At 38.9% G+C, this 26,169-nt stretch overlaps 2 protein-coding genes across 13 annotated transcripts in view; one reads left to right on the forward strand and one right to left on the reverse strand.

Annotated features, from left to right (window-relative positions):
- VWA8 (von Willebrand factor A domain containing 8) overlaps positions 1 to 26,169 on the reverse strand; it is a 422,827-nt gene that overhangs the window by 300,951 nt on the left and 95,707 nt on the right. For all 12 annotated transcript variants that reach the window (XM_078375339.1, XM_054256828.2, XM_035303407.3 and 9 more), the window contains 3 exons: positions 22,652 to 22,783; positions 20,210 to 20,344; positions 20,042 to 20,119 (listed from right to left, as the gene is read on the reverse strand). In XM_078375339.1, coding sequence (XP_078231465.1) covers positions 20,042 to 20,119; positions 20,210 to 20,344; positions 22,652 to 22,783 — 345 coding nt within the window. The remainder of the gene's footprint in view (positions 1 to 20,041; positions 20,120 to 20,209; positions 20,345 to 22,651; positions 22,784 to 26,169) is intronic.
- Positions 14,686 to 15,419, forward strand: LOC103793526 (signal recognition particle 14 kDa protein). Its single transcript, XM_008998186.5, has one exon. It carries the CDS (start codon positions 14,707 to 14,709, stop codon positions 15,073 to 15,075), a length of 369 nt encoding a protein of 122 aa, XP_008996434.1. The 5' UTR covers positions 14,686 to 14,706; the 3' UTR covers positions 15,076 to 15,419.

Genomic DNA, 26,169 nt, shown 5'->3' on the forward strand with positions numbered 1-26,169 from the left:
CTTTATTTCCTCTGTATCTATCCCAGAAGTGCAACTGCTGCATCATTTAATAGTTACGTTTTTAATTTGTGAGAACCCTCCATACTATTTTCTATAATGTGTGTACTAATTTACACTTCCATCAAAAATGTACAAGCCTTTCTTCTCCATATGCTCACCATCATTTGTTACCTTTTATCTTTTCAATATTAGCCACTCTAACAGGTATAAAGCAATATTTAATTTCGGTTGTAATTTGCATTTCTCTAATGATTAGTGATGTCGACCACTTCATATATATATCTGTTGGCCATTTGTATGTCCAACAGGTATATTGTAAAATGCCTGAGAAATGTCTATTTAGGTTCTTTGCCTATTTTAAAATTGTGTTGTTTTATTGCTCCTATGTTGAGTTCCTTATACGGTTTAGAAATTAACCCTTGTCAGATATGTTTGCAAATATTTTCTCCCCTTTTGTAGAGTGACTCTTTACTCTGTTGATTGTTTCCTTTGCTGTGCAGAAGCTTTTTTTTTTTTTTTTTTTGAGACTGAGTTTTGCTCGTTACCCAGGCTGGAGTGCAATGGCGCGATCTCAGCTCACCACAACCTCCGCCTCCTGGGTTCAGGCAATTCTCCTGCCTCAGCCTCCTGAGTGGCCAGGATTATAGGCATGCACCACCGTGCCCAGCTAATTTTTTGTATTTTTAGTAGAGATGGGGTTTCACCATGTTGACCAGGATGGTCTCGATCTCTTGACCTCATGATCCACCCACCTTGGCCTCCCAAAGTGCTAGGATTACAGGTGTGAGCCACCGCGCCCGGTCTGTGCAGAAGCTTTTTAAGTTTGGTGCAATCTCACTTACCTATTTTTGCTTTGGCTGCCTATGCTTTTGGTATAATCTCCAAAATATTATCCAGACCAATATCTGGAAGCTTTTCCCCTATCTTTTCCTCTAGTAGTTTTATAGTTGGAGTCTTACATTTATATATTTAATCCATTCTTAGTTGATTTTTGTATATGGCATGAGATAAAGGTCTAATATTATTGTTCTGCATGTGGATATACAATTTTCTCAGTATCATTTATCAAAAAGACTATCCTTTCCCCTCTGTGTGTTTTAGGCTCCTTTGTTGAAAATTAATTGGCTATAAATAGTATCTTACTTCTGGGCTTTCTATTCTGGTTCCTTTGGTTCATATATTTGTTTTTAAAGCCACTATCATGTTATTTTGATTACTATTCCTTTGTAGAATATTTTGAAACCAGATAGTGTGGTGCCACCAATGTTGTTTCTCAAGATTGCTTTTACTATTTGAGATATTTTGTGGTTCCATATGAATTTTAGCACTTTTTTTCTATTTCCGTGAAAAATGTCATTGGAATTTTGGCAGAGATTGATTGCATTGAATCTGTAGATTGCTTTGGGTGGTATCTTTAGTGTTTTCCATATATAAGATCATGTCATTTGGAAATAGAAAAATATTTTCTCCACCTTTTCTGATTTGGGCACATTTTATTTCTTTTTCTTGCCTAATTGCTTTAGCTAGGACTTTCGATAATACATTGAATAGAGTGGTGACAGTAAGCATCCTTGACTTGTTCCTGATCTTAGAGGAAAAGCTTTCAGCTTTTTGCTATTGAGCATAATGTTAGCTGTGGCTTTGTCACATATGGCCTTTATTATGTTTTGTATCTGTGGTCACAAGGGATATTGGTCTGTAATTTTCTTGTAGTGTGCTTGTCTGACTTTGGTATCAGGGTAACAATGGCTTCATAAAATGAGTCTGAAAGTATTTCCTCCTTTTCAATTTTTTGAAAGAGTTTGAAAAAGTCTGGCGTTAGTTCTTCTTTAAATGTTTGGTTGAATTCACAGGTTAAGGCATCACATAATGGGATTTTCTCTGGTGCTTTAGAAGAGTCAGACTATCATGATAAATTTTCAAAATATGTCAAAATATATTTTTAATTTATAAGTTTATTATGTATGTCCTATTTATTATTTTTATATTCTTTTTCTGCATGCACAAGAGGTATATATTCTAAATTAAGTCTAGAAGAGTTCTTTCATTAAGAAAAATATGAAAATTCTAAGTGATAAAGTCTTACATCATAATTTAATTTGAAGTACTTTTTCTTTCTTAGTGGTACATCTTACAACTGAGTGCATCTTGGAGTTAATGGAATACAGTTGTTATTATAGTTCAGAATAATAAGTGCCATGAAAAAGGCCACTAAGTGATGCTGAAACAGATAGAATACGCATAAATTAAATCAAGATTTGCAGAAATTCAGAGTAGGCAGTGAAGGTAAGTTTTAAAAGTTAGTAAACTGGCCCACAGGCTCTTGGGGTGGTTCAGGGAGCATGAACAGTGCAGGAAAGCATGGAAGTGGTAGGCAGGAAGTCATGTTGGGGAAACTGCAAGTCATCCCTTCAGGTTGGAGTCAAACGGTAAATGTTAGTTGCACAGTTGAGGTCTCAGAGGGGCCAGATAAAAAAGCACACGGTGTGCTAAACAGCATAATTTGAATATTATTTTGCAAACTGTGAGATACGATTAAAAAATTTAAAGTAAGGGAAAAATTAGAAAGAACAAAAATAAGTATTATAAGGATGGACTGGGCATATCCCAAGCTGGAAAGCTTAGAAAGCTAGTGTTGACAAAGTCAGTGAGAAGAGCTGAGCATCAGAAATAAAGCTACTGTAGCCCTTGGCTTGGCTGCTGGCAGCAGCAAGGTACCCACCCATCGGCCCACCATGGGTTTAAAAATATGTATATATTAATAAGAAGAAGAAGTGAAAGAAACCAGATATGAAAGGCACATAGTATATAATTCCATTAATATGACATTCTGGAAAGGCAGAACTAATGGGGATATAAAACAGCTGTTGCCAGGGGCTGGGTTTGGGTGGACTACGCAAGGGAACAAGAGAATTTTTCAAGGTGATGGAAATGCCCTATATCTCAATTGTGGTAGTGGCCCTACTACCAAATGTGTTTGTCAAAATGGACGAATTTTCCTATGTATGAATTATACTTCAGTAAATGTGACTTCAAAAACTCCATCAAAAATGTGATAAGATGGAACACAGCCACACTTGTACACTCATGTATTGCCTATGTCTGCTTTTCTACTATGATAGCAGAGTTGAGAAGTTTTCACAAAGACTGCATGATCCATAAAACCTAAAATTATTTCCTATCTGGCACTTCACAGAAAAAGTTTGTCCACCCTGATACATGGTAATATTACCAATTTGTTTTGTTCTCATTAAAACATCTTAACTGTTGGCCAGGCGTGGTGACTCATGCCTATAATCTCAGCACACTGGAAGACCAAAGTAGGCAGACCGCTTGAGGCCAGGAGTTCAAGAACAGCCCGCCCGACATGGTAAAACCCCATCTCTACTAAAAATACAAAAATTAGCCAGGCATGGTAGCACATACCTGTAATCCCAGCTACTCAGGTGGTCAAGTCATGATAATTGTTTAAATCTTCGAGACAGACACTGCAGTGAGCTGAGATTGCACCATTGCACTCCCGCCTGGGTGATAGAGCGAGACTTTGTGTCAAAACAAAACAAAAAAACTTAATTGCTCATAAGAAAAGTAGAAAGATAATAACTGAATATGCACAGACCCTCTATTCAAACTATTTGGGCAATAGAAATGAGTTGTTTTTCAAATATATCCTGAATTAAGTTTCTAAACGGAAAGAGTATTCAGTTCTCAATAACAGCCATAGATTTTTTTTCCCTAGGCCATGTGTGATGGCTCACGCCTGTAATTCCAACATTTTGGGAGGCAGAGGAGGGATGATTACTGGAGCTCAGAAGTTCGAGACCATCCTGAGCTGGTCAACAGGACAAAACCCCATCTCTACCAAAAATACAATAAAAAAAATACCCAGCCATGCATAGTTGTGTGCACCTGTAGTCCTAGCTACTTGGGAGGCTGAGGTGGGAAGATGGTTTGAGCCTGGGAGGTGAGGGTTGTAGTGAGCTGAGATTGTGCCACTGCACTCCAGTCTGGGTGACAAAGCCAGGCTCTGTCTCAAAAAAGAAAAAGAAATTTCCACAAAACCTTCCCATTATAATTGCATCTCCCAATTCCCAACAAATATATTATCTAAATCATACATTTGTTGGGAAATTTTTCTTGTTAGACTAATAATAGACACGTCTTTTAGTTCAATGATTAGCCACAACCTGCAAAACTGCTTATCTATATACTCCTGTGTGTTTGAGACTTGAAGTATACATTAGATAGACATAATCAATTAGACGTTATCAAATGGCTTTCAATTCTCTTCTGAAGCTGGAATATATGGATAACAAAGTTTCTGGCATTTTTACATAAAAATAAAGTATAAGTGCTGTAAGAAGATATTTTAAATGTGATGAGGGAAGAAATTAAGCTAGTTGCCTAAGTAAGATTTCTTCATTATATACTAGTTTTACTTATTTCATTATTTATTTTTTAAAAGTGAAGAACCGTTAAGTATTAATATGCATATGCACCTGCAACAGTTGGGTATAAATTTGAGTGACATTTTCCAGGAATGGCAATGTATTGCAGAGAAGTGTCCATACTATATTTTTTTCAATAAAGTACGCTTGTGAAGCTACTTACTAAGATAAGGGTTGTAGTTTTACAATTTAATTTGTAAAATTCCCTGTGTGAGCAATTGCCACCTGCTTATTAGCACCTTGATGAAACTTACCAAAGTAAATATTCCATACAAGATAAATATTTATCATTTTACAAGTATGAGTGACAATAAAATTCATTGTAATTTCAATAATGTATTAAATTATGGCAAATAATATTGCAAATACTTATAATCCTCTTATTGCATGCTTTTGTTATATAGGCAAGAAATCTGAAATCACATTTGTTGAAAATTTCACTTCAATTAGAAATCTTATTCTGCTAACTCTTTAGGCACTGTGATGATTACTTTTATGTGTCAATTTGACTGGGCTATGGGATGCTCAGATATTTGGTTAAATAGTATTCTTGGGGTGTTTGTGAAGGTATTTCTGGATGAAATTGGCAGTTGAACTGGTAGACTGAGTAAATCAGACAGCCTTCCCCAGTATGGGTGGGTTTTATCTAATCAGTTGGAGGCCTGAATAGAACAAAAAGGAGAAAGAGAGAATTTGCTTTCTATACCTGTTCTTGAGCTGGGATATTAGCCTTCCTTTCTCAGACTGGAATTTAAAGCATTGGCTCTCTTAGTTCTCAGCCCTTCAGGCTCCTCTTAGAACTATATCACCACGCCACCTCCTTCCTGGCTCTCCAGCTTGCAGACGGCAGATCATGAGAGTTCTCAGCCTCCATACTTTCATACACCAATTTCTTACCATACATCTCTACAGCTTCTGTTTTTCTAGGAAATCCTGACTAACACAAGCATTAATTTTATAGTCTGATAGGTTGGAAGGTATTTTAAATTTAAAATATTCTACATAAAAGAGGCAGGAGACAAAGCAGTATCATTATCAAAGAGAAACTGGGACAGGCTCAGTGGCTCATGCCTGTAATCCCAGCATGCTGGGAGACCGAGGAGGAATGATCACCTGAGGTCAGGAGTTCAAGATCAGCCTGACCAATATGGTGAAACCCTGTCACTATTAAAAATACAAAAATTAGCCAGGTGTGGTGGTGCGCACCTATAATCCCAGCTACTCAGGAGGCTGAGGCAGGAGAATCACTTGAACCCGGGAGGCAGAGGTTGATGTGAACCACAATCACACTATTGCACTCCAACCTGGGCAACAGAGCAAGACTCCATCTCAAAAAAGAGAGAGAAACTAGAGAAGATATGAAACAGAAGCCTTGGTAAGCCTGGTATTGAAAAGGATTGCTACAGTCAACCATTTTAAAGTTCTGATGTGATCAACAATACACAAATAGATTTTATAATTCTTGAAAAATAGATTTTATAATAAAAGAAATCTGAAGGCATTGAAGTAAATTCTTAGGTAGCATTGTAAGAGCTATTCTTTGTGAAAAAAAAACACTAAGAAGACAGGAAGGATGACAGATTGTAGCAAAATAAAAAAGCAAGAAAACCAGATGAGCTGCAGAATCATGTAAAAATCCACTCTGGCTGGGAGGGCACTTCATACTTGCAATCTCAGAGTTTTAGAGGCTGAGGTGTAGGACGACTTAAGAACAGAAGTTTGAAGCTGCAGTGAGCTATAACCGTGCCACTGTACTCCAGTCTGGGGGGCAGAGCAAAAGCCTGTCTCATAAAAAAAAAAATTTAAAAAGTCAGCCTCAAAAACAAAGTCAGCCTCCAAGGTCCAAGGTTGAGTAAAAAACACTTGAATGCAATTGTCTTGAAATCTTCATGAAAGAAAAGCACAAAGTCAAGGCAAAGACAAGGAACACAGCAATGAATCTAAGAAAGAGAGCAATAAAAACAAAGGAGAGAAAATAAAAGAAGTAAAGATATTTCAACTATATTTGGATAAACAAGAAGTGGGGATTGCAGATTAGACAGAAGAGTGGGGAAAGGATTTGGTCTGAGTTTCTGAGCTTAGCTACAGAAAGAAAAACTTAGCTAAGGAGTCAATGATGATCCTAAGATTTCGATATACTTTAGGCCATGATTGTTTTCACCAAAAGTCCCGTAAACTTATGCGCTCTTAAATTTTATATTAAATTTGACTTGATGTTTAATCTAACTGGTACTTGATGAGAAGGAAAAGATCTCAGATCTAGTGTATTTATGATGATGTAGAAAGAAATCTGGAAATATGCCCTTATCTGGTTGTGAAGAAAACAGTAACTTGTATTTGTTCAACACTATGAAATCACTGGCTTCAACACTAAAAAAAGAATAATTAGTTAGAAGAATCTGACCTCCTAACACTTGAGCCAAATGACTTACGACTTTTATAACCTATTATAAAACTTACTCTACGTACTGCCTTAAATCTGTGCTAAAGCTCCGTTTTCCTTTTAATTCATATGAAATGCAGTTCTAAAAATAAGGCAAAAACCAGAGATTAAGTGTACCTTTATACATGTACAAATAACAGGGACATCTCCACATCTTCTAGGAAAACAGATGATGGATCTACTTGCACCCGCTAAATTCTCTATGTTGCATCAAACCTGTGGAACTTTTTCATCGATGTGCACTATATTATTATAGAAACCAAATTCATTCTTTAAGTTTATTAATTCATGTGTCCCACAAGGAAGTCTTATATTTGATCTCAGAGGCTTGGTTTCTATAATAAAAAGCAACTGATTATTTGGCCGGCTGCGGTGGCTCAAGCCTGTAATCCCAGCACTTTGGGAGGCCGAGGCGGGTGGATCATGAGGTCAAGAGATCGAGACCATCCTGGTCAAAATGGTGAAACCCCGTCTCTACTAAAGATACAAAAAATTAGCTGGTCGTGGTGGCGCGTGCCTGTAATCCCAGCTACTCAGGAGGCTGAGGCAGGAGAATTGCCTGAACCCAGGAGGCGGAGGTCGCACCGAGCCAAGATCGCGCCATTGCACTCCAGCCTGGGTAACAAGAAGGAAGCTCCATCTCAAAAAAAAAAAAAAAAAAAAAAAAAGCAACTGATTATTTACATGGAAAGAAGCTATATAGTGAAAGAAACAAATTCACCTCTAAAACATGTTAGTTATATCTCTCTATCCCTTTATAAAGTATATACTTCCAGGAACCTCTTTTCTCTAAACATTTTCTCTAAAGATTAATGAGCTGAAAAGCAGAATGGGAAAAGAAAAGGAGTTTTCAGCATATGTGCTTAATTTGCTTATTTCTACCGTTTACCCAATCCTTGTTGGACATCTAAAAGGATGACAGGATATGTACAAAGGATGGGTAAATATTATTATGGAAAACCAATGTGCCTTTCAAATATCATCATCTGTATTTTTCAGAGAGTGGATTAATAAGACATGACTAAATGACCTTATTCTGTGATAGAAATTAGAAGACACCCAGTTTGTAACTCCAAAGAGTACCAAGAAATAGAAAGGCCTGCCATCAACTTTGATGGTAGCATCTTCCTACCCTTATTCATCCATCCATTAACAAACTGAACAGAAAACAAAACAAAACAAATTAAAATAAAACAGTGTTTTGGTGCGTTTATTGTCATTCTCTAAAAATATATGAGAAAATCTGTTCTCAGACTCCTAAACTAATTCTTTTACATATCAAGATAGCATCCTCAATGGCAGGTTACTTTGGGAGGCCTTCCAGTGAAGCCACGAGATCTGAATTATTAGATATACACATACTCTTTTGTTTGGTTCATCTTTTAAAGGACAGCAGCATGAAATAAACATAAATTTCATAGCTCAAACCTACAGTATAAAACTGACTACAAAAACCTGATACAGAGACAGTACTGTTTGGAAAAACTGATGACACATACATTTCCAGTTTTCATTAGAATGAGAGTTTTTATTTTAATGTGAAGAAAATATTCATACTATACATAATTATATAAATAACACTAATAGCAAATGAAGGTGGAATCAAAAAGGAAAGAAATATTTTTTCTTCAACATTTTCTCCATATGATTTCAAAGCAATGGCACACAAAAAAGGTAAACTATGCTATGACCTCCAAGTGAAATCTAAGATATTTAGAATAAACGTTAACTTGTTTTGCAAAATATATTAATGATTCTGGAGGGGGGCATCCCCTATTGTTGGTAGAAAAGCATTTTCACTGGAAATCAGAAGGTTGATGGTGAACGGGTTGGTGAGATGATAAAGTGCACACTCTGGTCATTTCTGCTGTGAGCTATGGAAGAATCTGAACATAGGAACGAGCATACTGAGCCTACCATCTATCTTTTGATCTCTGACAAAGGCACCAAGAGAAGTGATTATGGAGGAAGGCAGGGTGTCCTTCATGGTATCTTCAATAAATGTAGTTAGAAGTATCCTCCCAAATATCCTTATTTCCCTAAAAAACCCAGTAGCCCCAGAATCAATTTATAAAAACTCATTGCAAAATTTCTTTTCTGTGGGTTCTAAAACATGCCACCTGCTATAAAAGGTGGAGATTCATTTTCTGTTACCTATATGTTTCTCTTTCAAGACTCAGGGTATCTCTACTAGTCTAAATGTCTTCACTTTAACTCATATCCTTTACAATTTCATAAACTTGGATCATATGCTCCTTCATAGAGTTCATCTTTTAAGATTACAGAGATCCTTAGTAAATATTTGAACCTTTTAAGTCCTTTAATCAATTAATTACTTTAATTACCTTTACCTCCTTTCTTATCTACCTACCTTTACCTGTCTTTCTTGAAATATGACAATGAAAACTATACAAAATAATAGAGATATGAATCCACCATAGTTTTATACAAAGATGAGATATTTTCTCTTTTGTTTTCAAAACTATTTTCAAGCAACTCAAAATCCTAAATAGTACCTTGGTGCTCCGAATGAATTAAATTACCCAGAATAAAGAAAAAAAATTAATTTCAAAGAGAATTCTCACATATACATTTACAATAGAGTCTTCTACCTGTAGCCCAAAAGTTACTGGTAACATGTAGTTCCACTTCCTTCCAAACTCTGGCCAATTCAATCAATAGGCATAAAATACCTTAAAGGAGCAGGAAAGGAATCTCAATAGAATCATGTGAAATAAGAGCAACCAGCAAAATTTTCTATGATCTAAGGTCACAACAACTAACTGGTTTAAATGCTATTTTTCAGAATAAAAGAACATTTTAAATATGAATATATTTAGTGTCAGAAACAATTCAAACGTAGAAAAAAAATCTTAAAACACAAAACTTGTCCTAAAATGTAAGTAAATAGTATCACATTTACTTCCGAAGTCATTCAAAAAATAAAAAGAGACTCTTTTGCTATAAATAATAAGCTATCATAAGCAGCCAATTACTGACATATAGATTTAAAAATTAGCAGGATAAAAATGTCTCAGATGCGATCATTTTTTTGTTTTGTTTTGTTTGTTTTACTGTACTTTAGGTTCTGGGGTACATGTGCAGATCATGCAGGATTGTTGCATAGATACACACATGGCAATGTAGTTTGCTGCCTCTATCTCCCTGCCACCAACATCTGGCATTTCTCCCCATGTTATCCCTTCCCGACCTCCCCACCCCGCTGCTGTCCCTCCCTTGGCCCCCCCCCACAACAGACCCCAGTGTGTGATGCTCCCCTCCCTGTGTCCATGTGTTCTCATTGTTCAATTCCGGCCTATAAGTGAGAACATGTAGTATGTGATTTTCTGTTCTTTTGTCAGTTTGCTGAGAATTGTGGTTTCCAGATTAATCCATGTCCCTACAAAGGACACAACCTCATCATTTTTTATGTCTGTATAGTGTTCCATGGTGTATTTGTTTTAAAAGACAGAAAAATTCATTCTATATGCACACCAGCTGTAGTTTTTCCTTATCACCATATTATACACAACATGTAAACCCACCAAAATAATCTATTCAAAAAACCCACCAAAATTGTGTAGAGACAAAAGACTTATACATTAAAAACTGTAAAACATTGCTGAAAGAAATTAAAGAAGACATATATAAACAAAAAACATTCATGTTCATGGATTGGAAGATTTCCGCTTATTAAGATGACAGTGCTACTCAGACTGATCTACAGATTCAATACAATCTCTATCAAAATCTCAATGGCTTTTTTTTCCAAAGTCATAGAAAAACCCATCCTAAAATTCATATGAAATCTCAAGGGACTCCGAATACTGAAAATAATCCTGGAAAGAAAGAACAAATTTGGAAGTTGTATACTTTCTGATTCCAAAATTTACTATATAACTACCACAATCAAAACAGTGTGATGCTTGCATAAGGACAGACATATGGGCCAATGGAATAGAACAGAGACCAGAAGTAAATCCTTGCAAATATGGTCAAATGATTCTTAATAAGAGTGCTAAGGCCATCCAATGGGGAAAGTAGAGTCTTTTCAACATTGGTGCTGAAAGAACTGGATATTCACATGCAAAAAAATCGAAGCTTAAGCCTTATCTTACATGGTATACAAAAATTAATTCAGAAAGAATCAGACACATAAAAGTAAGACCTCAGGAAGAGAAAATGGCGTTGTTGGACCAGCTCAGGATTGCAGCTCCCAGTGAAAGCACAGAGGGTGAGTGGACACCGCATTTCCAAACGTATCTTAACTGCCCACAGACCAAGAGATTCCCAGGTGGAGGAGCCCCACTGGTCGCCAGCACAGCTGCTTTGGCCGGCGCAGCTGTTTTGGCCAGCGCTGCAGCGCAGCGGCTCTCCCTACAAAATACACTGGTCTGGTTGCCCTGTTAAACTGGCAATTAGAGATCCAGGAGGGCAGATTAGCACATTCATCTGATTAAACTGGACTGAAACAAAGCCAGGCCAGGATATTCCCAAGCAGCAACATTGTTTCAGCAGCACAGTGGGTCACTGCACGGGAAATCACACATATCCCGGCACCCTTTCAGCAGGTGACTGGAACACCTGGGAGAGAGTCAACCATTCAACTTATAAAAAAAAGGGCTCTGAGGCAGGGAGCCAAGTGATCAGGCTTGGCTAGTCCCACCCCCAGAAAAACAAACAAACAAAAAAAACTGCAACTGGAAATGCTAGGGGTTGAGAATTTCACAGCAACCACAGCTGAACCCAGGATGGCGCAGCTCGGTAAGTGAGGGGCATCCACCATTACCGAGGCACTCCACCCCTAGGGAGGTAGTCTGCCATTGCTAATGCAGCCTGCCATTGCCGAGGCAACCCACCATAACACAGAGAGTCTGCCATTACAGAGGTGGGTCACGATCACCACGGCAGTTCTAACCACACCCATACAAACAGGACTGCAGGGAAATACACACAGAAGCAGGATGGAGCCCACAGCAGCAGGGTGGACCCCAGAGCAGCTGAGCAAAGCCTCTGCTGGCAGGCAGTGACAAGGGTGCCTCCTTGCTGGGCAAGACAGTGCAACAGATACTCATAAATAAAGCCCTAACTCCCTGGGACAGAGCACCTGGGGGAAAAAAGGGGGGTTTTATGAGTTCTGCTGCAGCAGACTTAAACATACCTGCCTAGCAGCTCTGAATGAACAATGGAGCTCACAGCTCAACACTGGAGCTCCTATAAAGTATAGACTGTTTCCTCAAGCAGCTCCCTGACCCCCGTATATCCAAAGAGTCACCTCACAAAGGACTGATCAGACTGACATGTGGCAGGCATCATTCTAGGACAAAGATAGCAGAAGAAGAAACGGGTACCAACCCTTACTGTTCTGCAGCTGCTGCAGGTGTTCCCCAGGCAAGCAGGGCCTGGAGTGGACCTCAGCAGTCCTACAGAAGAGGGGGCAGACTGTAGAAGGAAAACTAAGAAACAGAAATAAGTTCATCATCAACAATCTGGATGTCCTCTCAGAGACCCAATCAGAAAATCAGCAACTACACAGACGACAGGTGGATAAATCCACAAAGATAAGAAGAAACCAGCGAAAAAGGAGGAAAACACCCGAAACCAGAACACCTCACCTCCTACAAGGGCTCACAACTCCTCACCAGCAAGGGAACAAAGCTGGACAGAGAATGAGTGTGATGAAATGACAGAATCAGACTTCAGAAGGTGGGTAATGAGAAACTTCTGTGAGCTAAAAGAACACGTTCTAACTCAATGCAAAGAAACTAAGAACCTTGAAAAAAGATTTCAGGAAATGATAACAAGAATGGACAACTTAGAGAGGAATATGAGTGAATTGATGGAGCTGAAAAACACAACACAAGAACTTCGCGAAGCATGTACAAGTTTCAACAGCCAAATTGACCAAGCACAAGAAAGGATATCTGAAGTCGAAGATCAACTCAATTAAATAAAATGAGAAGGCAAGATTAGAGAAAAAAGCACAAAAAGGAATGAACAAAGTCTCCAAGAAATGTAGGACTATGTGAAGAGACCTAATCTACTTTTTTCAGGTGTACCTGAATGTGATGTAGAGAATAAATCCAAGCTGGAAAATACTCTTCAGGATATTATCCAGGAAAACTTCCCCATACTTGCAAGGCAGGCCAATATTCAAGTCCAGGAAATACAGAGAACACCACAAAGATATTCCACAAAAATGAAGGAGAAAATGCTAAGGGCAGCCAGAGAGAAAGGTCGGGTCACCCACAAAGGGAAGCCCATCAGACTCACAGCAGATCTCTCAGCAGAAACCCTACAGGCCGGAGTGGGGTCCAATATTCAACATCCTTAAAGAAAAGAACTTTCAACCTAGAATTTCATATCCAGCCAAACTGAGCTTCATAAGAGAAGGAAAAATAAAATCCTTTGTGAACAAGCAAGTACTTAGAGATTTTGTCACCACCACGCCTGCTTTACAAGAGCTCCTGAAAGAGGCACTACACACAGAAAGGAACAACCAGTACCAGCCACTCCAAAAACATACCAAATGGTAAAGAGCATCAACAAAATGAAGAATCTGCATCAACAAATGGGCAAAACAGCCAGCTAGCATCAAAATGGCAGTATCAAATTCACACGTAACAATATTAACCCTAAATGTAAATGGGCTAAATGTACCAATCAAAAGACACAGACTGGCAAATTGGATAAAAAGCCGAAACCCATCGGTGTGCTGTATCCAGGAAACCCATCTCACATGCAAGGATACACAATGGCTCAAAATAAAGGGATGGAGGAAGATTTACCAAGCAAATGGAGAGCAAAAAAAAAAGCAGCAGTTGCGATTCTCGTCTCTGATAAAGTAGACTTTAAAGCAACAAAGATCAAAAGAGACAAAGAAGGACATTACATAATGGTAAAAGGATCAATACAACATAAAGAGCTAATGATCCTAAATATATATGGACCCAATGCAGGAGCACCCAGACATATAAGGCAAGTTCTTAATGACTTACAAAGAGACTTAGACTCCCACACAATAATAGTGGGAGACTATAACACTCCACTGTCAATATTAGACAGATCAACCAGACAGAAAATCAACAAGGATATCCAGGACTTGAACTCAGACCTGGAGCAAGCAAACCTGATAGACATTTACAGAACTCTCCACCCCAAATCCACAGAATATACATTCTTCTCAGCACCACATCACACCTACTCTAAAATTGACCACATAATTAGAAGTCAATCACTCCTCAGCAAATGCAAAACAACTGAAATCATAATAGTCTCTCAGACCATAGTGCAATCAAGTTAGAACTCAGAATTCAGAAACTAACTCAGAACCGCACAGCTTCATGGAAACTGAACAACTGGCTCTTGAATGTTGACTGGATAAACAATGAAATGACGGCAGAAATAAAGAAGTTCTTCGAAACCAATGAGAGCAAAGACACAACATACCAGAATCTCTGGGATACATTTAAAGCAGGCTCTAGAGGAAAATATATAGCAATAAGTGCCCACATGAGAAGAGTGGAGAGATCCAAAATTGACACCCTATCATCAAAATGGAAAGAGCTAGAGGGGCAAGATCAAAAAAACTCAAAACCCAGCAGAAGACAAGAAATAACTAAGATCAGAGCAGAACTGAAGGAGATAGAGACATGAAAAACCCTTCAAAAAATCAATAAATCCAAGAGCTGGTTTTTTGAAAAGATCAACAAAATAGACAGACCACTAGCCAGACTGATAAAAAAGGAAAGAGAGAATAATCAAATAGATGCAATAAAAAACGGAAGCTGAGGAAGTCAAGGCAGCGTCGCCGCGATGGTGTTGTTGGAGAGCGAGCAGTTCCTGAAGGAGCTGACCAGACTCTTCCAGAAGTGCTGGACGTCGGGCAGCATTTATATCACCTTGAAGAAGTATGATGGTCGAACCAAATCCATTCCAAAGAAAGGTACTGTGGAGGGCTTTGAGCCTGCAGACAACAAGTGTCTGTTAAGAGCTACCGATGGGAAAAAGAAGATCAGCGCTGTGGTGAGCTCAAAGGAAGTGAGTAAGTTTCAGATGGCTTATTCAAACCTACTGAGAGCTAACATGGATGGGCTGAAGAAGAGGGACAAAAAGAACAAAACTAAGAAGACCAAAGCAGCAGCAGCAGCAGCTCCAGCACCAGCAGCAGCAGCAGCACAGTAAAGAACACAAATTTCTCGCTTTCACCAATTAACCACTGAGTTGCTATTTTTTCCTTTGGTTTTTACTTTTGGCCACGTAGCTAGGCTTCTGGTTGCCCCACAGTAAGTGTTTTCACATAAGATGAGGGTCCTTTTGGAAAGAACAGTTGCAGTATTTATAGGGTAGCTGTAGTAAGAACCTAGTTTATTTTACATTTGGTTAATTGGTCTGTGCTGCATGGTTATATACTCCTGGATTATAGATTAAAAGTCTCTGTAGTCATCTCTGAAGAGCAAGCTATCATTAAACATGTCTGTTTATCAGCAAAAAAAAAAAAAAAAAAAAAAAAAAAAAAAAACGACAAAGGGGAAATCACCACAGGTTCCACAGAAATTCAAACCATCATCAGAGAATATTACAAACAACTCTATGCACATAAACTAGTAAACCTGGAAGAAATGGATAAATTCCTGGACACCTGTGTTCTCCCAAGCCTAAACCAGTAGGAAGCTGAAACTATGAACAGACCAATAACAAGGTCTGAAGTTGAGGAAGCAATTAAGAGCCTACCACACAAAAAAAGCCCAGGTCCAGAGGGGTTCACAGCCGAATTCTACCAGACACACAAAGGGGAACTGTTACCATTCCTTCTGAAACTATTCCAAATAATCCAAAAAGAGGGAATCCTTCCCAAATCATTTTATGAGACCAACATCATCCCGATACCAAAACCCGGCAGAGACTCAACAAGAAAAGAAAACTTCAGTCCAATATCCATGATGAACATAGATGCAAAACTCTTTAATAAAATACTGGCAAGCCGATTGCAACAGCACATCAAAAAACTTATCCATCATGATCAAGTAGGATTCATCCCGGGGATGCAAGGCTGGTTCAACATACGCAAGTCTATCAACGTAATTCACCACATAAACAGAACCAAAAACAAAAACCACACGATTATCTCAATTGATGCAGAGAAGGGATTTGACAAAATTCAACAGCTCTTTATGCTAAAAACCCTCAATAAACTCGGTATTGATGGAACATATCTCAAAATAATAAAAGCTATTTACGACAAACCAACAGCCAATATCATACTGAATGGGCAAAAACTGGAAGCATTCCCTTTGAAATCCGGCACTAGACAAGGATGCCCTCTCTCACCACTCCTTTTAAATATAGTACTGGAAGTTCTAGCCAGAGCAATCAGGCAAGAAAAAGAAATAAAGGGTATTCAAATAAGAAAGGAGGAAGCCAAACTGTCTCTATTTGCAGACGACGTGATAGTAGATCTAGAAGACCCCATCATCTCAGCCCAAAAACTTCAGCAAAGTCTCAGCATATAAAATCAATGTGCAAAAATCACAAGCATTCCTATGCACCAATAACAGACTTAAAGAAAGCCAAATCAAAAACGAACTGCCATTCACAATTGCTACAAAAAGAATAAAATACCTAGGAATATAACTCACAAGGAACATAAGGGACCACTTCAAGGAGAACTACAAACCACTGCTCAATGAAATAAGACACAAACAGATGGAGAAACATTCCATGTTCATGGTTAGAAGGAATCAATATTGTAAAAATGGCCATACTGCCCAAAGTAATTTACAGATTCAATGCTATCCCCATCAAGCTACCAATGACCTTCTTCACAGAACTGGAAAAAACTACCTTAAACTTCATATGGAACCAAAAGAGAGCCCGCATAGCCAAGTCAATTCTAAGTAAAAAGAACACAGCGGGAGACATCACACTACTGGATTTCAAACTATACTACAAGGCTACAGTAATCAAAACAGCATGGTACTGGTACCAAAACAGAGATATAGACCAATGGAACAGAACAGAAGCATCGAAGGCAACACAACATATCTGCAACCATACAATCTTGAATAAACCTGACAAAAACAAGCAATGGGGAAAGGATTCCCTGTTTAATAAATGGTGTTGGGAAAACTGGCTAGCCATGTGCAGAAAGCAGAAACTGGACCACTTTCTGACACCTTACACTAAAATTAACTCCAGATGGATTAAAGACTTAAACATAAGACCTGGCACCATAAAAACCCTAGAAGAAAATCTAGGCAAAACCATCCAAGACATAGGAGTAGGCAAGGACTTCATGACCAAAACACCAAAAGCATTGGCAACAAAAGCCAAAATAGACAAATGGGACCGAATCAAACTCCACAGCTTCTGCATGGCAAAAGAAACAGTCATTAGAGTGAATTGGCAACCAACAGAATGGGAAAAGATTTTTGCAGTTTACCCATCTGACAAAGGGCTGATATCCAGAATTTACAAAGAACTCAAACAGATCTACAAGAAAAAAACAAAGAAGCCCATTCAAAACTGGGCAAAGGATATGAACAGACACTTTACAAAAGAAGACATATATGAGGCCAACAAATATATGAAAAAATGATCATCATCACTGGTCATTAGAGAGATGCAAATCAAAACCACATTGAGATACCATCTCACGCCAGTTAGAATGGCAATCATTAAAAAATCTAGAGACAACAGATGCTGGAGAGGATGTGGAGAAAAAGGAACACTTTTACACTGTTGGTGGGAGTGTAAATTAGTTCATCCATTGTGAAAGACAGTGTGGCGATTCCTCAAGGACCTAGAAATAGAAATTCCATTTGACCCAGCAATTCCATTACTGGGTATATATCCAAAGGACTATAAATCATTACTATAAGGACACATGCACACGAATATTCATTGCAGCACTGTTTACAATAGCAAAGACCTGGAACCAACCCAAATGCCCATCGATGATAGACTGGACTGACAAAATGTGGCACATATACACCATGGAATATTATGCAGCCATCAAAAATGATGAGTCCATGTCCTTTGTAGGGACATGGATGAACCTGGAGAATATCATTCTCTGCAAACTGACACAAGAACAGAAAATCAAATACCGCATGTTCTCACTCATAAGCGGGTGGTGAACAATGAGAACACATGGACACAGGGAGGGGAGCACTACACACTGGGGTCTATTGGTGAGAATAGGGGAGGGACAGCAGGGGGGGCAGTTCGGGAGATAGCATGGGGAGAAATGCCAGATATGGGTGAAGGGGAGGAAGGCAGCAAATCACACTGCCACGTGTGTACCTATGCAACTATCTTGCATGTTCTTCACATGTACCCCAAAACCTAAAATGCAATTAAAAAAATGTAAGACCCCAAACTGTAAAATTCTTGGAGGAAAGCATAGGAGAAAATTCATGACATCGGATGTTATGATAAGTTCTTAATTATAACACCAACACAGGCAAAAGAAAAATGATAAATCGGATTTTACCAAAATTAAAAATTTTTGTACATCAAAAGATGTATAAAATCTTATTCTTAAAATGGTAAAAAGAAAACCCACAGAATGAATTTAAATGTTCGAAAATCATATATGTGGAGAATGAATTCTACACTGAGAATATATTAAAAGACTTCTACAGCTCAATAACAAAAAGTCAATTAAAAAAAATAAAAGTTCAATTAGCACATGGGTAAGGACCACAGCCAACATCATACTGAACAGAAAAACGCTGGAAGCATTCTCCTTTACAACTGGAATAAGATAAGGACGTCCACCTTCACCATTCCTATTTAGCATAGAACTAGAAGTCCTAGCCAGAGCAATCAGGAAAGACAAAGAAATAAAAATAGGAAAAGGGGAGGTCAGGTTATCTCTTTTCACAGATGATGTTTCTATACCTAAAAATCCCCATAAACTCCACCAAAAGGCTGCTAAATGTATTAAGTGACTAAAGTTTCAGGATACAAAGTCAATGTACAAATATCAGTCACAGTTCTATACACCAATAACATCCAAATTGAAAGCCAAATCAAGAACATAACCCCATTTACAGCAGTCACAGAAAGAATAAAATACCAAGAATACAGCTACCTAAGGAATTAAAGGAGCTTTTCTCTACAACAAAAATTATAAAACACTGCTAAGGCCAGGCGCAGTGGCTCAAGCCTGTAATCCCAGCACTTTGGGAGGCCGAGGCAGGTGGATCACGAGGTCAACAGATCGAGACCATCCTGGTCAACATGGTGACCCCGTCTCTACTAAAAATACAAAAAATTAGCTGGGCATGGTGGCGCGTGCCTGTAATCCCAGCTACTCAGGAGGCTGAGGCAGGAGAATTGCCTGAGCCCAGGAGGTGGAGGTTGCAGTGAGCCGAGATTGCGCCATTTCACTCCAGCCTGGGTAACAAGAGTGAAACTCCGTCTCAAAAAACAAACAAACAAACAAACAAAAAACACTGCTGAAAGAAATCAGAGATTACACAAACAAATGAAAAAACATTCTGTGCTTCTAAGAATTATAGTTGTTAAAACGGCCATTATGCCCAAAGCGATTTACGGATTCAATGCTATTCCTATGAAACTACCAACACCAGTTTTCACAGAATAGAAAAAACTATTCTAAAATTCATGTAGACTCAAAAAACAGCCTGACTCACCATGCAATCCTTAGCAAAAACAACAAAACCTGAGGCATCACGCTACCTGACGTCAAACAAAGCCACAGTAACCAAAGCAGCATTTTTATTCTTTCTGTGGCTGTTGTAAACGTGGTTGTGCTGTTGATTTGGCTTTCAATTTAGATGACACTGGTGTACAAAAATGCTACTGATTTTTGTACTGTATTTTTATAACTATTAATCAACCTCTTTTCACTCCTCCTTTCTCCTTACCCTTCCAGGCTTCTGGAAAATAAGTATCTCTTGAAAAACAGCCCCTTGTATGTTGTACACGTCACATATCCTAGAATGTACTTTCAAAAGCGCCAAATAATTATAATTGCACCTTAATTTGAATAATTTGATTACTGTTTCGGTTCTTTATCTACGTAATAAAAAGGTCATAACAAGAAGATATCTATAAATTCTGCTGATAGGCTAAGCATATACGCGTATAGTCCAAGTGCTGCTAAAAGTGAACACTGTACCTGATAGAGCATAATAGGTTCTATGTTGTATCCTAAGGTGTCAGCAAAGTTCTTAGCGATCACTGTTTTTCCACAACCCTACAAATGGAAACACAATTATTCAAGGGGTAAGTCAAAATAACCAAAAGCTAGGAAACCAAAAGTCTGCAGTGAGACTGTCATTCTTACCTTTCCTCCAATTAAACAGATATCCTTAACCATGTGAGACTGCATCATTTCAGCCTGTAGCTGCTTATGGCTCAAAGTCTGTATGAAACGGTCCGATGCACAAGGTTGACTTAATGGCCTGGTCCCGGCTGGCACCTGTAATTAAAGAGAGGTCAATATAACATGGCCAGGCACAGTGGCTCACGCTTGCAATCCCAACACTTTGGGAGGCCAAGGTGGGTGGATCACTTGAGGTCAGTAGTTCCAGACCAATCTGGCAAACATGGTGAAACTGTGTCTCTACTAAAATAGAAAAAAATTAGCTGGGAATGGTGGTGTGCACCGAACTATTTGAGAGGCTGAGGTAGGAGAATAGCTTGAACCCAGGAGGCAGAGATTGCAGTGAGCTGAGATCATGCTACTGCACTCTAGCCTGGTCAACAGAGTGACACTCCATCTTAAAAATATGTACATACATACACACACACACACACACATATGTGTGTATGTATATATGTACATATTTTTATGTATGTATTTGTATACACACACACACATACATATATATATAAAACATGCGTATGTTTTTCTCATAATATCAGTAACTTAAAGCATATAACTGTCACTTAAAAGTCCCCAACTAATAGCTTGCACAATTTAATTCTTTACTGTTTTTGATATTTCAATAGAGCAGCAACTGTTTTTTCATTTCACAGATCTGATGATCATTATTAGAAAACTTCCAAATCAATTATTTCTCTCAAATTAAAGGACACGTTGTCCGACATATTCAAAAAAATCACATCATCTTAATGCTGTTTATAACTTATTATAAAGATGTCACTACTGGAAAATAAAATTTTTGCCCCAAATTCTTGTTGTGAGCACAGAATTTAACGTTAGTTCATTGAAATCTCTAAAGTCACCAGTGACCTTCTGATTTCTAAAAGTCCACAAATCCTTTTCAGGTTTGTCTTAATTTACCACTCAGAGGCATCTGTTCACAAATTCTCTCTTCCCATCTTTTACACCTACTTCTCCTTTTATTTTTTATTCTTTCCTATTAGTTCCCACGGAATATGCTCTGCTGTGGACTCTGGGCTGAATCATATTATATACCACATGAACCAAAGAATTGTAAGTTTGGAAGTGATGATAAGTTCAGATTTGCATTTAAGGATTTATCCTGGAATTTATCATGGAAAGCTAACTGGAAGAGACTGGAGGCAATGAGGTTAAAAAGCAGTTAGCAAAGGGAAGCAGATAATGAAGTCTTGCTCATAGCTCATGCTTCTGAACATATTGTTTAAACTGCCAAAAACATCCTGCCCACTCCTGAGCCACTGGAAAAATCCTACGTTATTGTTCCAAGGTTACCTCAAGCTTCACCTTCTATCTGAAGCTTTCCCTATTCCATGTCCTGAATCCCAGTATTACTTCCTTCTCCATATCCCCAGTCATTCCAATGCAGTCTTAACTCATCTGCCTCTATCCTAAATCATCAGCTAGCTGAGCCATTCATCTGAATAAAACAGAGAGTATAATGGGAAGTGTCCCTGTCTAGAAATCCCAGCTGTGCCATCTCCTAGCTGGTGACTCTGGGTGAATCAATTAACCTCTTGACATGACAGTTTTCTACTCTACAAAATGGAGATAATAAAACTTACCTTCATGGATCTTGGGGGATTTAAATTACATAATATATGCAAAGAGACAAATACAGTGACTAGTATACAGTAAAATTATAATGTGAACCTAGCCCATGGTAGACATAATCAATATTTAGTTGAATGAATAAGTACAGTAACATGAATTAGTATTAATAATATCAAATATTAAAACCAAAAAGCTTATGAGTTGGGCATAGTGGCATGCACCTGTAGTCCCAGCTTCTCAGGAGCTGAGGCAGAAGTATTGTTTGAGTTCAGGAATTCAAAGCAAGCCTGGGCAATATAGTGAGACTCCATAAAATGTGTGTGTATATATCCATATAGATATATAGAGATGGAGCTGATATATATACATAACGTGTACATGCAGATGGAGCTCTATGGCCAAATATTATTTCCCTCTTCTAAAAACTATTCAACCAGAGCAGGTCCTCTTTAAACTGTTTCACACAGCTAAGAAAGATTTTACTTGAAAACAGGGCTCTCTATCAGGTAAAATATGTTTCAAAACACTATTTCTTACCAAGGACTCATGGTAAAAATGCTGTTATTAATCACCCTTGACTTGATTTTCCCAGAGGTCAACTTGGATTTTTGATGAAAGGCTTTCCCTATGTTTCTCCTGAACTTTTCCAGTTTGTGAGCACACATGACTCTGGAGACGTAGACATGGATCAGACAGAAGTAGTATTATCACGAAAGAAAACTTATAAGGGATCATAAACCCAATTTAGGTCATAGAAACAGGCAGAACAAGGTACATCTTAGGAAGAATAAACTTGTGATTCATTACCTTAATGGTCACCTCTTTATCTGCAACCCGGATGGTCACAGAAGCTTGGGAGACATGGTTTTCTGTCATCTTCTCTACTCTTACAATTTCTTTAGGAAATACAGAGCTTTCGGAATCTTGAAGTTCAAAGCGCTGTGAAATTACAAGAAAATCATGTAATTTACTTTTCACTTTAGCATTAACATTGGCTATCTGAAAGATTACACCTTAATTACAACTGAAATCCATTTTATATTATTGTATAAAAGTAGAGCTTACAAAAACTTAATGAGAATTTTTTTCTATTCATACTAATACCATTCTACTTATACCAATTATTAAAGATGATATAAAATGGTCCCTAAAATTTACTAAATGACAAGAAATGGAATTGCTGAATTTCTGACCTGGTTGAAGTTCATAGCTTACATTTCTTCATAATCAACTTCCTAGAAAGAGATAATGAGACCCTTCTAAACACACTGAAACAAAACAAGGCCCTATCAGTTTATTCCTGAATTCAATCAAAGCTAATGTGTTATCTGAAATTCATGACAACAGAATTTCTTGGAGCTCATTCTGCTGTATGCTATGTAAATAGCTTAACTAATTAAAATTATTAATAACAATTTCCACAGTATATGGTACAGTGCCTTCTACACTGTAGGGGTCTCAATATTTGTCAACCTGGATTTAAAGGGCTAGAACCACCAGGCACAGTGATTCATGCCTGTAATCCCAGCACTTTGGGAAGCCAAGGCAGGTGGATCACCTGAGGTCAGGATTTGACGATGAGCCTGGCCAACATAGTGAAATCCTGTCTACTAAAAATACAAAAATTAGCCAGGCATGGTGGCACACAGCTGTAGTCCTAGATACTCAGGAGGCGGAGGCACGAGAATCCCTTGAGCCTAGAGGCGGTGGTTGTAGTGAGTCGAGATCACGCCACTGCACTACAGCATGGGCAATAAAGCAAAAACTCCATCTCAGAAAGAAAGAAAGGCTAGGACCATTGATTCCTGATGTGGCCCAACTGTGAATGTTCTAACATTGACTCTACCACCACATTCCAGCTATTACATCAAAACTGTGTACAAACAATACAAGTAAGTACGTGAGAGATGAGAATAAACTGATAATTAAGTCCTATGCCCTCCTTACAGCCACATGTTTAATGTGAAAAACGGAATTTATTTTTACTATTAAATAGTCAGAAGTTACTCCCAAAAGTCCTACACTAGTTTTGGCACATTATTACTACAGCAAAAGAGTTGAAACTCAATAAAAGAACAGATCATCATGTATTCAGCAGAATGAAAGAACTCCAGAAAACAGATTTGGGAGGAAGGAAATCATGTTCAACCTCAACATTCTAAACATAACAGCCCAGTTCAAGTCCTCATTTTGATGTCATAAGTACTCAAGACAATCACTAATTCCTTTCCCCAAACCCAAAAAACCTGTATTTGTACTAACATTAAAAAGTTCTACATGTCATACAATTTACATATGCAAATCCCCCAGCGTCACATAACTGGACAAGAATTGCTTCCATGTTGTAGACAAATAACAATTATTGACATCTTCATTTCATGAAAATAAAAGTTCCACTGTATTTTAAGAAGGACTCAATAGGAAAAAAGTAAGGCCTACCCAAGTAATTAAATTCATTAGAATTTAGAAACAATGGCTGGGCGCGGTGGCTCATGCCTGTAATCCCAGCACTTCGGGAGGCAGAGGTGGGCAGATCATTTGAGGTCAGGAGTTCAAGACCAGCCTGGCCAACATGGTGAAACTCCATCTCTACTAAAAATACAAAAATTAGCCAGGTGTGGTTGTGCACGCCTGTAGTCCCAGCTGCTCAGGAGGCTGAGGCAGAAGAATAGCTTGAACCTGGGAAGAAGAGGTTGCAATGAGCCCAGATGTGCCCCTGCGCCCCAGCCTTGGTGATGGAGCAAGACTCTGTCTCAAAAAAAAAAAAAAATTAGAGGGACTCTCCAAGATGGCCAAATAGACATAACTCCGGTGCACAATACCCAGCAAGAGAAATGCAGAAATCCAGAGATCTCCTAGCTCCAACTGAGGTACCAGGTGCATTTCAACCGGTCTGGTCGGACGGTAAGCAAAGCCCACCCAGGGCAGATGGAGGCAGGGAGGGGTAACTGCTTCATCCAGAAAGTGCATCTGACCAGCAAGTCAGAGGCTCCCCCTCTGGCATTCCAGTCCAGATACATCGCTTCCCCCAAAGCTTCAGCAATACACAGAACAGGGGATCTTTGCCAGTCAAATGCCGGGAATTACAGGTGTGGAGTTGAATAATAATTCAGGACAGTGTCCCGGATTGGCGCACAGACCTAAGCAGACGCATAAGCCCAAAAGGCGGCCGGGAGAGCCTGCAGACCAAGCTCTCACCACCTCCCCCTGCCCAGAGAGAGAGGGAGCTGTAAGCGGGAGCAGCTGGGGGGGCCCTTACCCCATGACCAGAGAGACAGGATGCTGAAAGGGTGAGACAGCTGGGTGCAGATGGGCGGGTCCCTACCCTCCCCCACAAACCCCAGAGGGCTGAAGCTCTGACTCTAGTGGGTTGCACAGCCAGTGCCACAGTCTGAGCTGAACCTGAATCATCCAGCCCAGTGGAGGAAGGGCACGACCCACCATTAGAGGGGTGGGACTGGGCTACATGTCTTAACAAAATACACAGGAAGCCTATGTAGCAACAGGACTGCATTCTTGACCACCCAGCAGTGCCACCAGGTCAGCAGAAGAGGTGGGCCTAAACCCCCAGTGTAAACAAAAAAAGGCACAGGAAGCTTCCCTAGAATTTGAAGGAGTCCCTAGAAACCCAGTATCGCCTTGACAGGCAGACAAGTGACCTCATCAAGCAGCTCCCTGAGACCACAGCCAGGTAAATCCACAAAGATGGGAAAAAAACAGCACAAAAAAGATGAAACCAGCAAACCATAACACCTCTTCTCCTTCAAGGGATCATAACTCCTCAACAACACGGGAGCACAACATGACCATGAAGGAGGGCAATGAATTGACAGAAACAGGCTTCAGAAGGTGGATAATAACAAACTTTTCTGAGCTAAAGGAACATGTTCTAACTCAATGCAGAGAAACTAAAAACCTTGGGAAAACGTTAGACAAAATGCTAATCAGAATAACCAGCTTAGAGAAGAACATAAACGACTTGATGGAGTTAAAAAACACAGCACAAGAACTACGCGAAGCAAACACAAGTTTTAATAGCCGAATCGATCAAGCAGAAGAAAGAATATCAGAGATTGAAGATCAACTCAATGAAATAAAAAGGAAAGGCAAGCAAGAGAATAAAGAGTGAAAAGAAATGAACAAAGCCTCCAAGAAATATGGGATTATGTGAAAAAACCTATTCTACGCTTTATTGGTGTACCTAAATACGATGGGGAGAATGAATCCAAGCTGGAAAACACACTCCAGGTTATTCTCCAGGAGGACTTCCCAAGCCTAGCAAGGCAGTCCAACATTCAAATTCAAGAAATACAGAGAACTCCACA

The sequence above is a fragment of the Callithrix jacchus genome, chromosome 5 (assembly GCF_049354715.1).
Source record: "Callithrix jacchus isolate 240 chromosome 5, calJac240_pri, whole genome shotgun sequence".
NCBI lineage: Eukaryota > Metazoa > Chordata > Mammalia > Primates > Cebidae > Callithrix > Callithrix jacchus.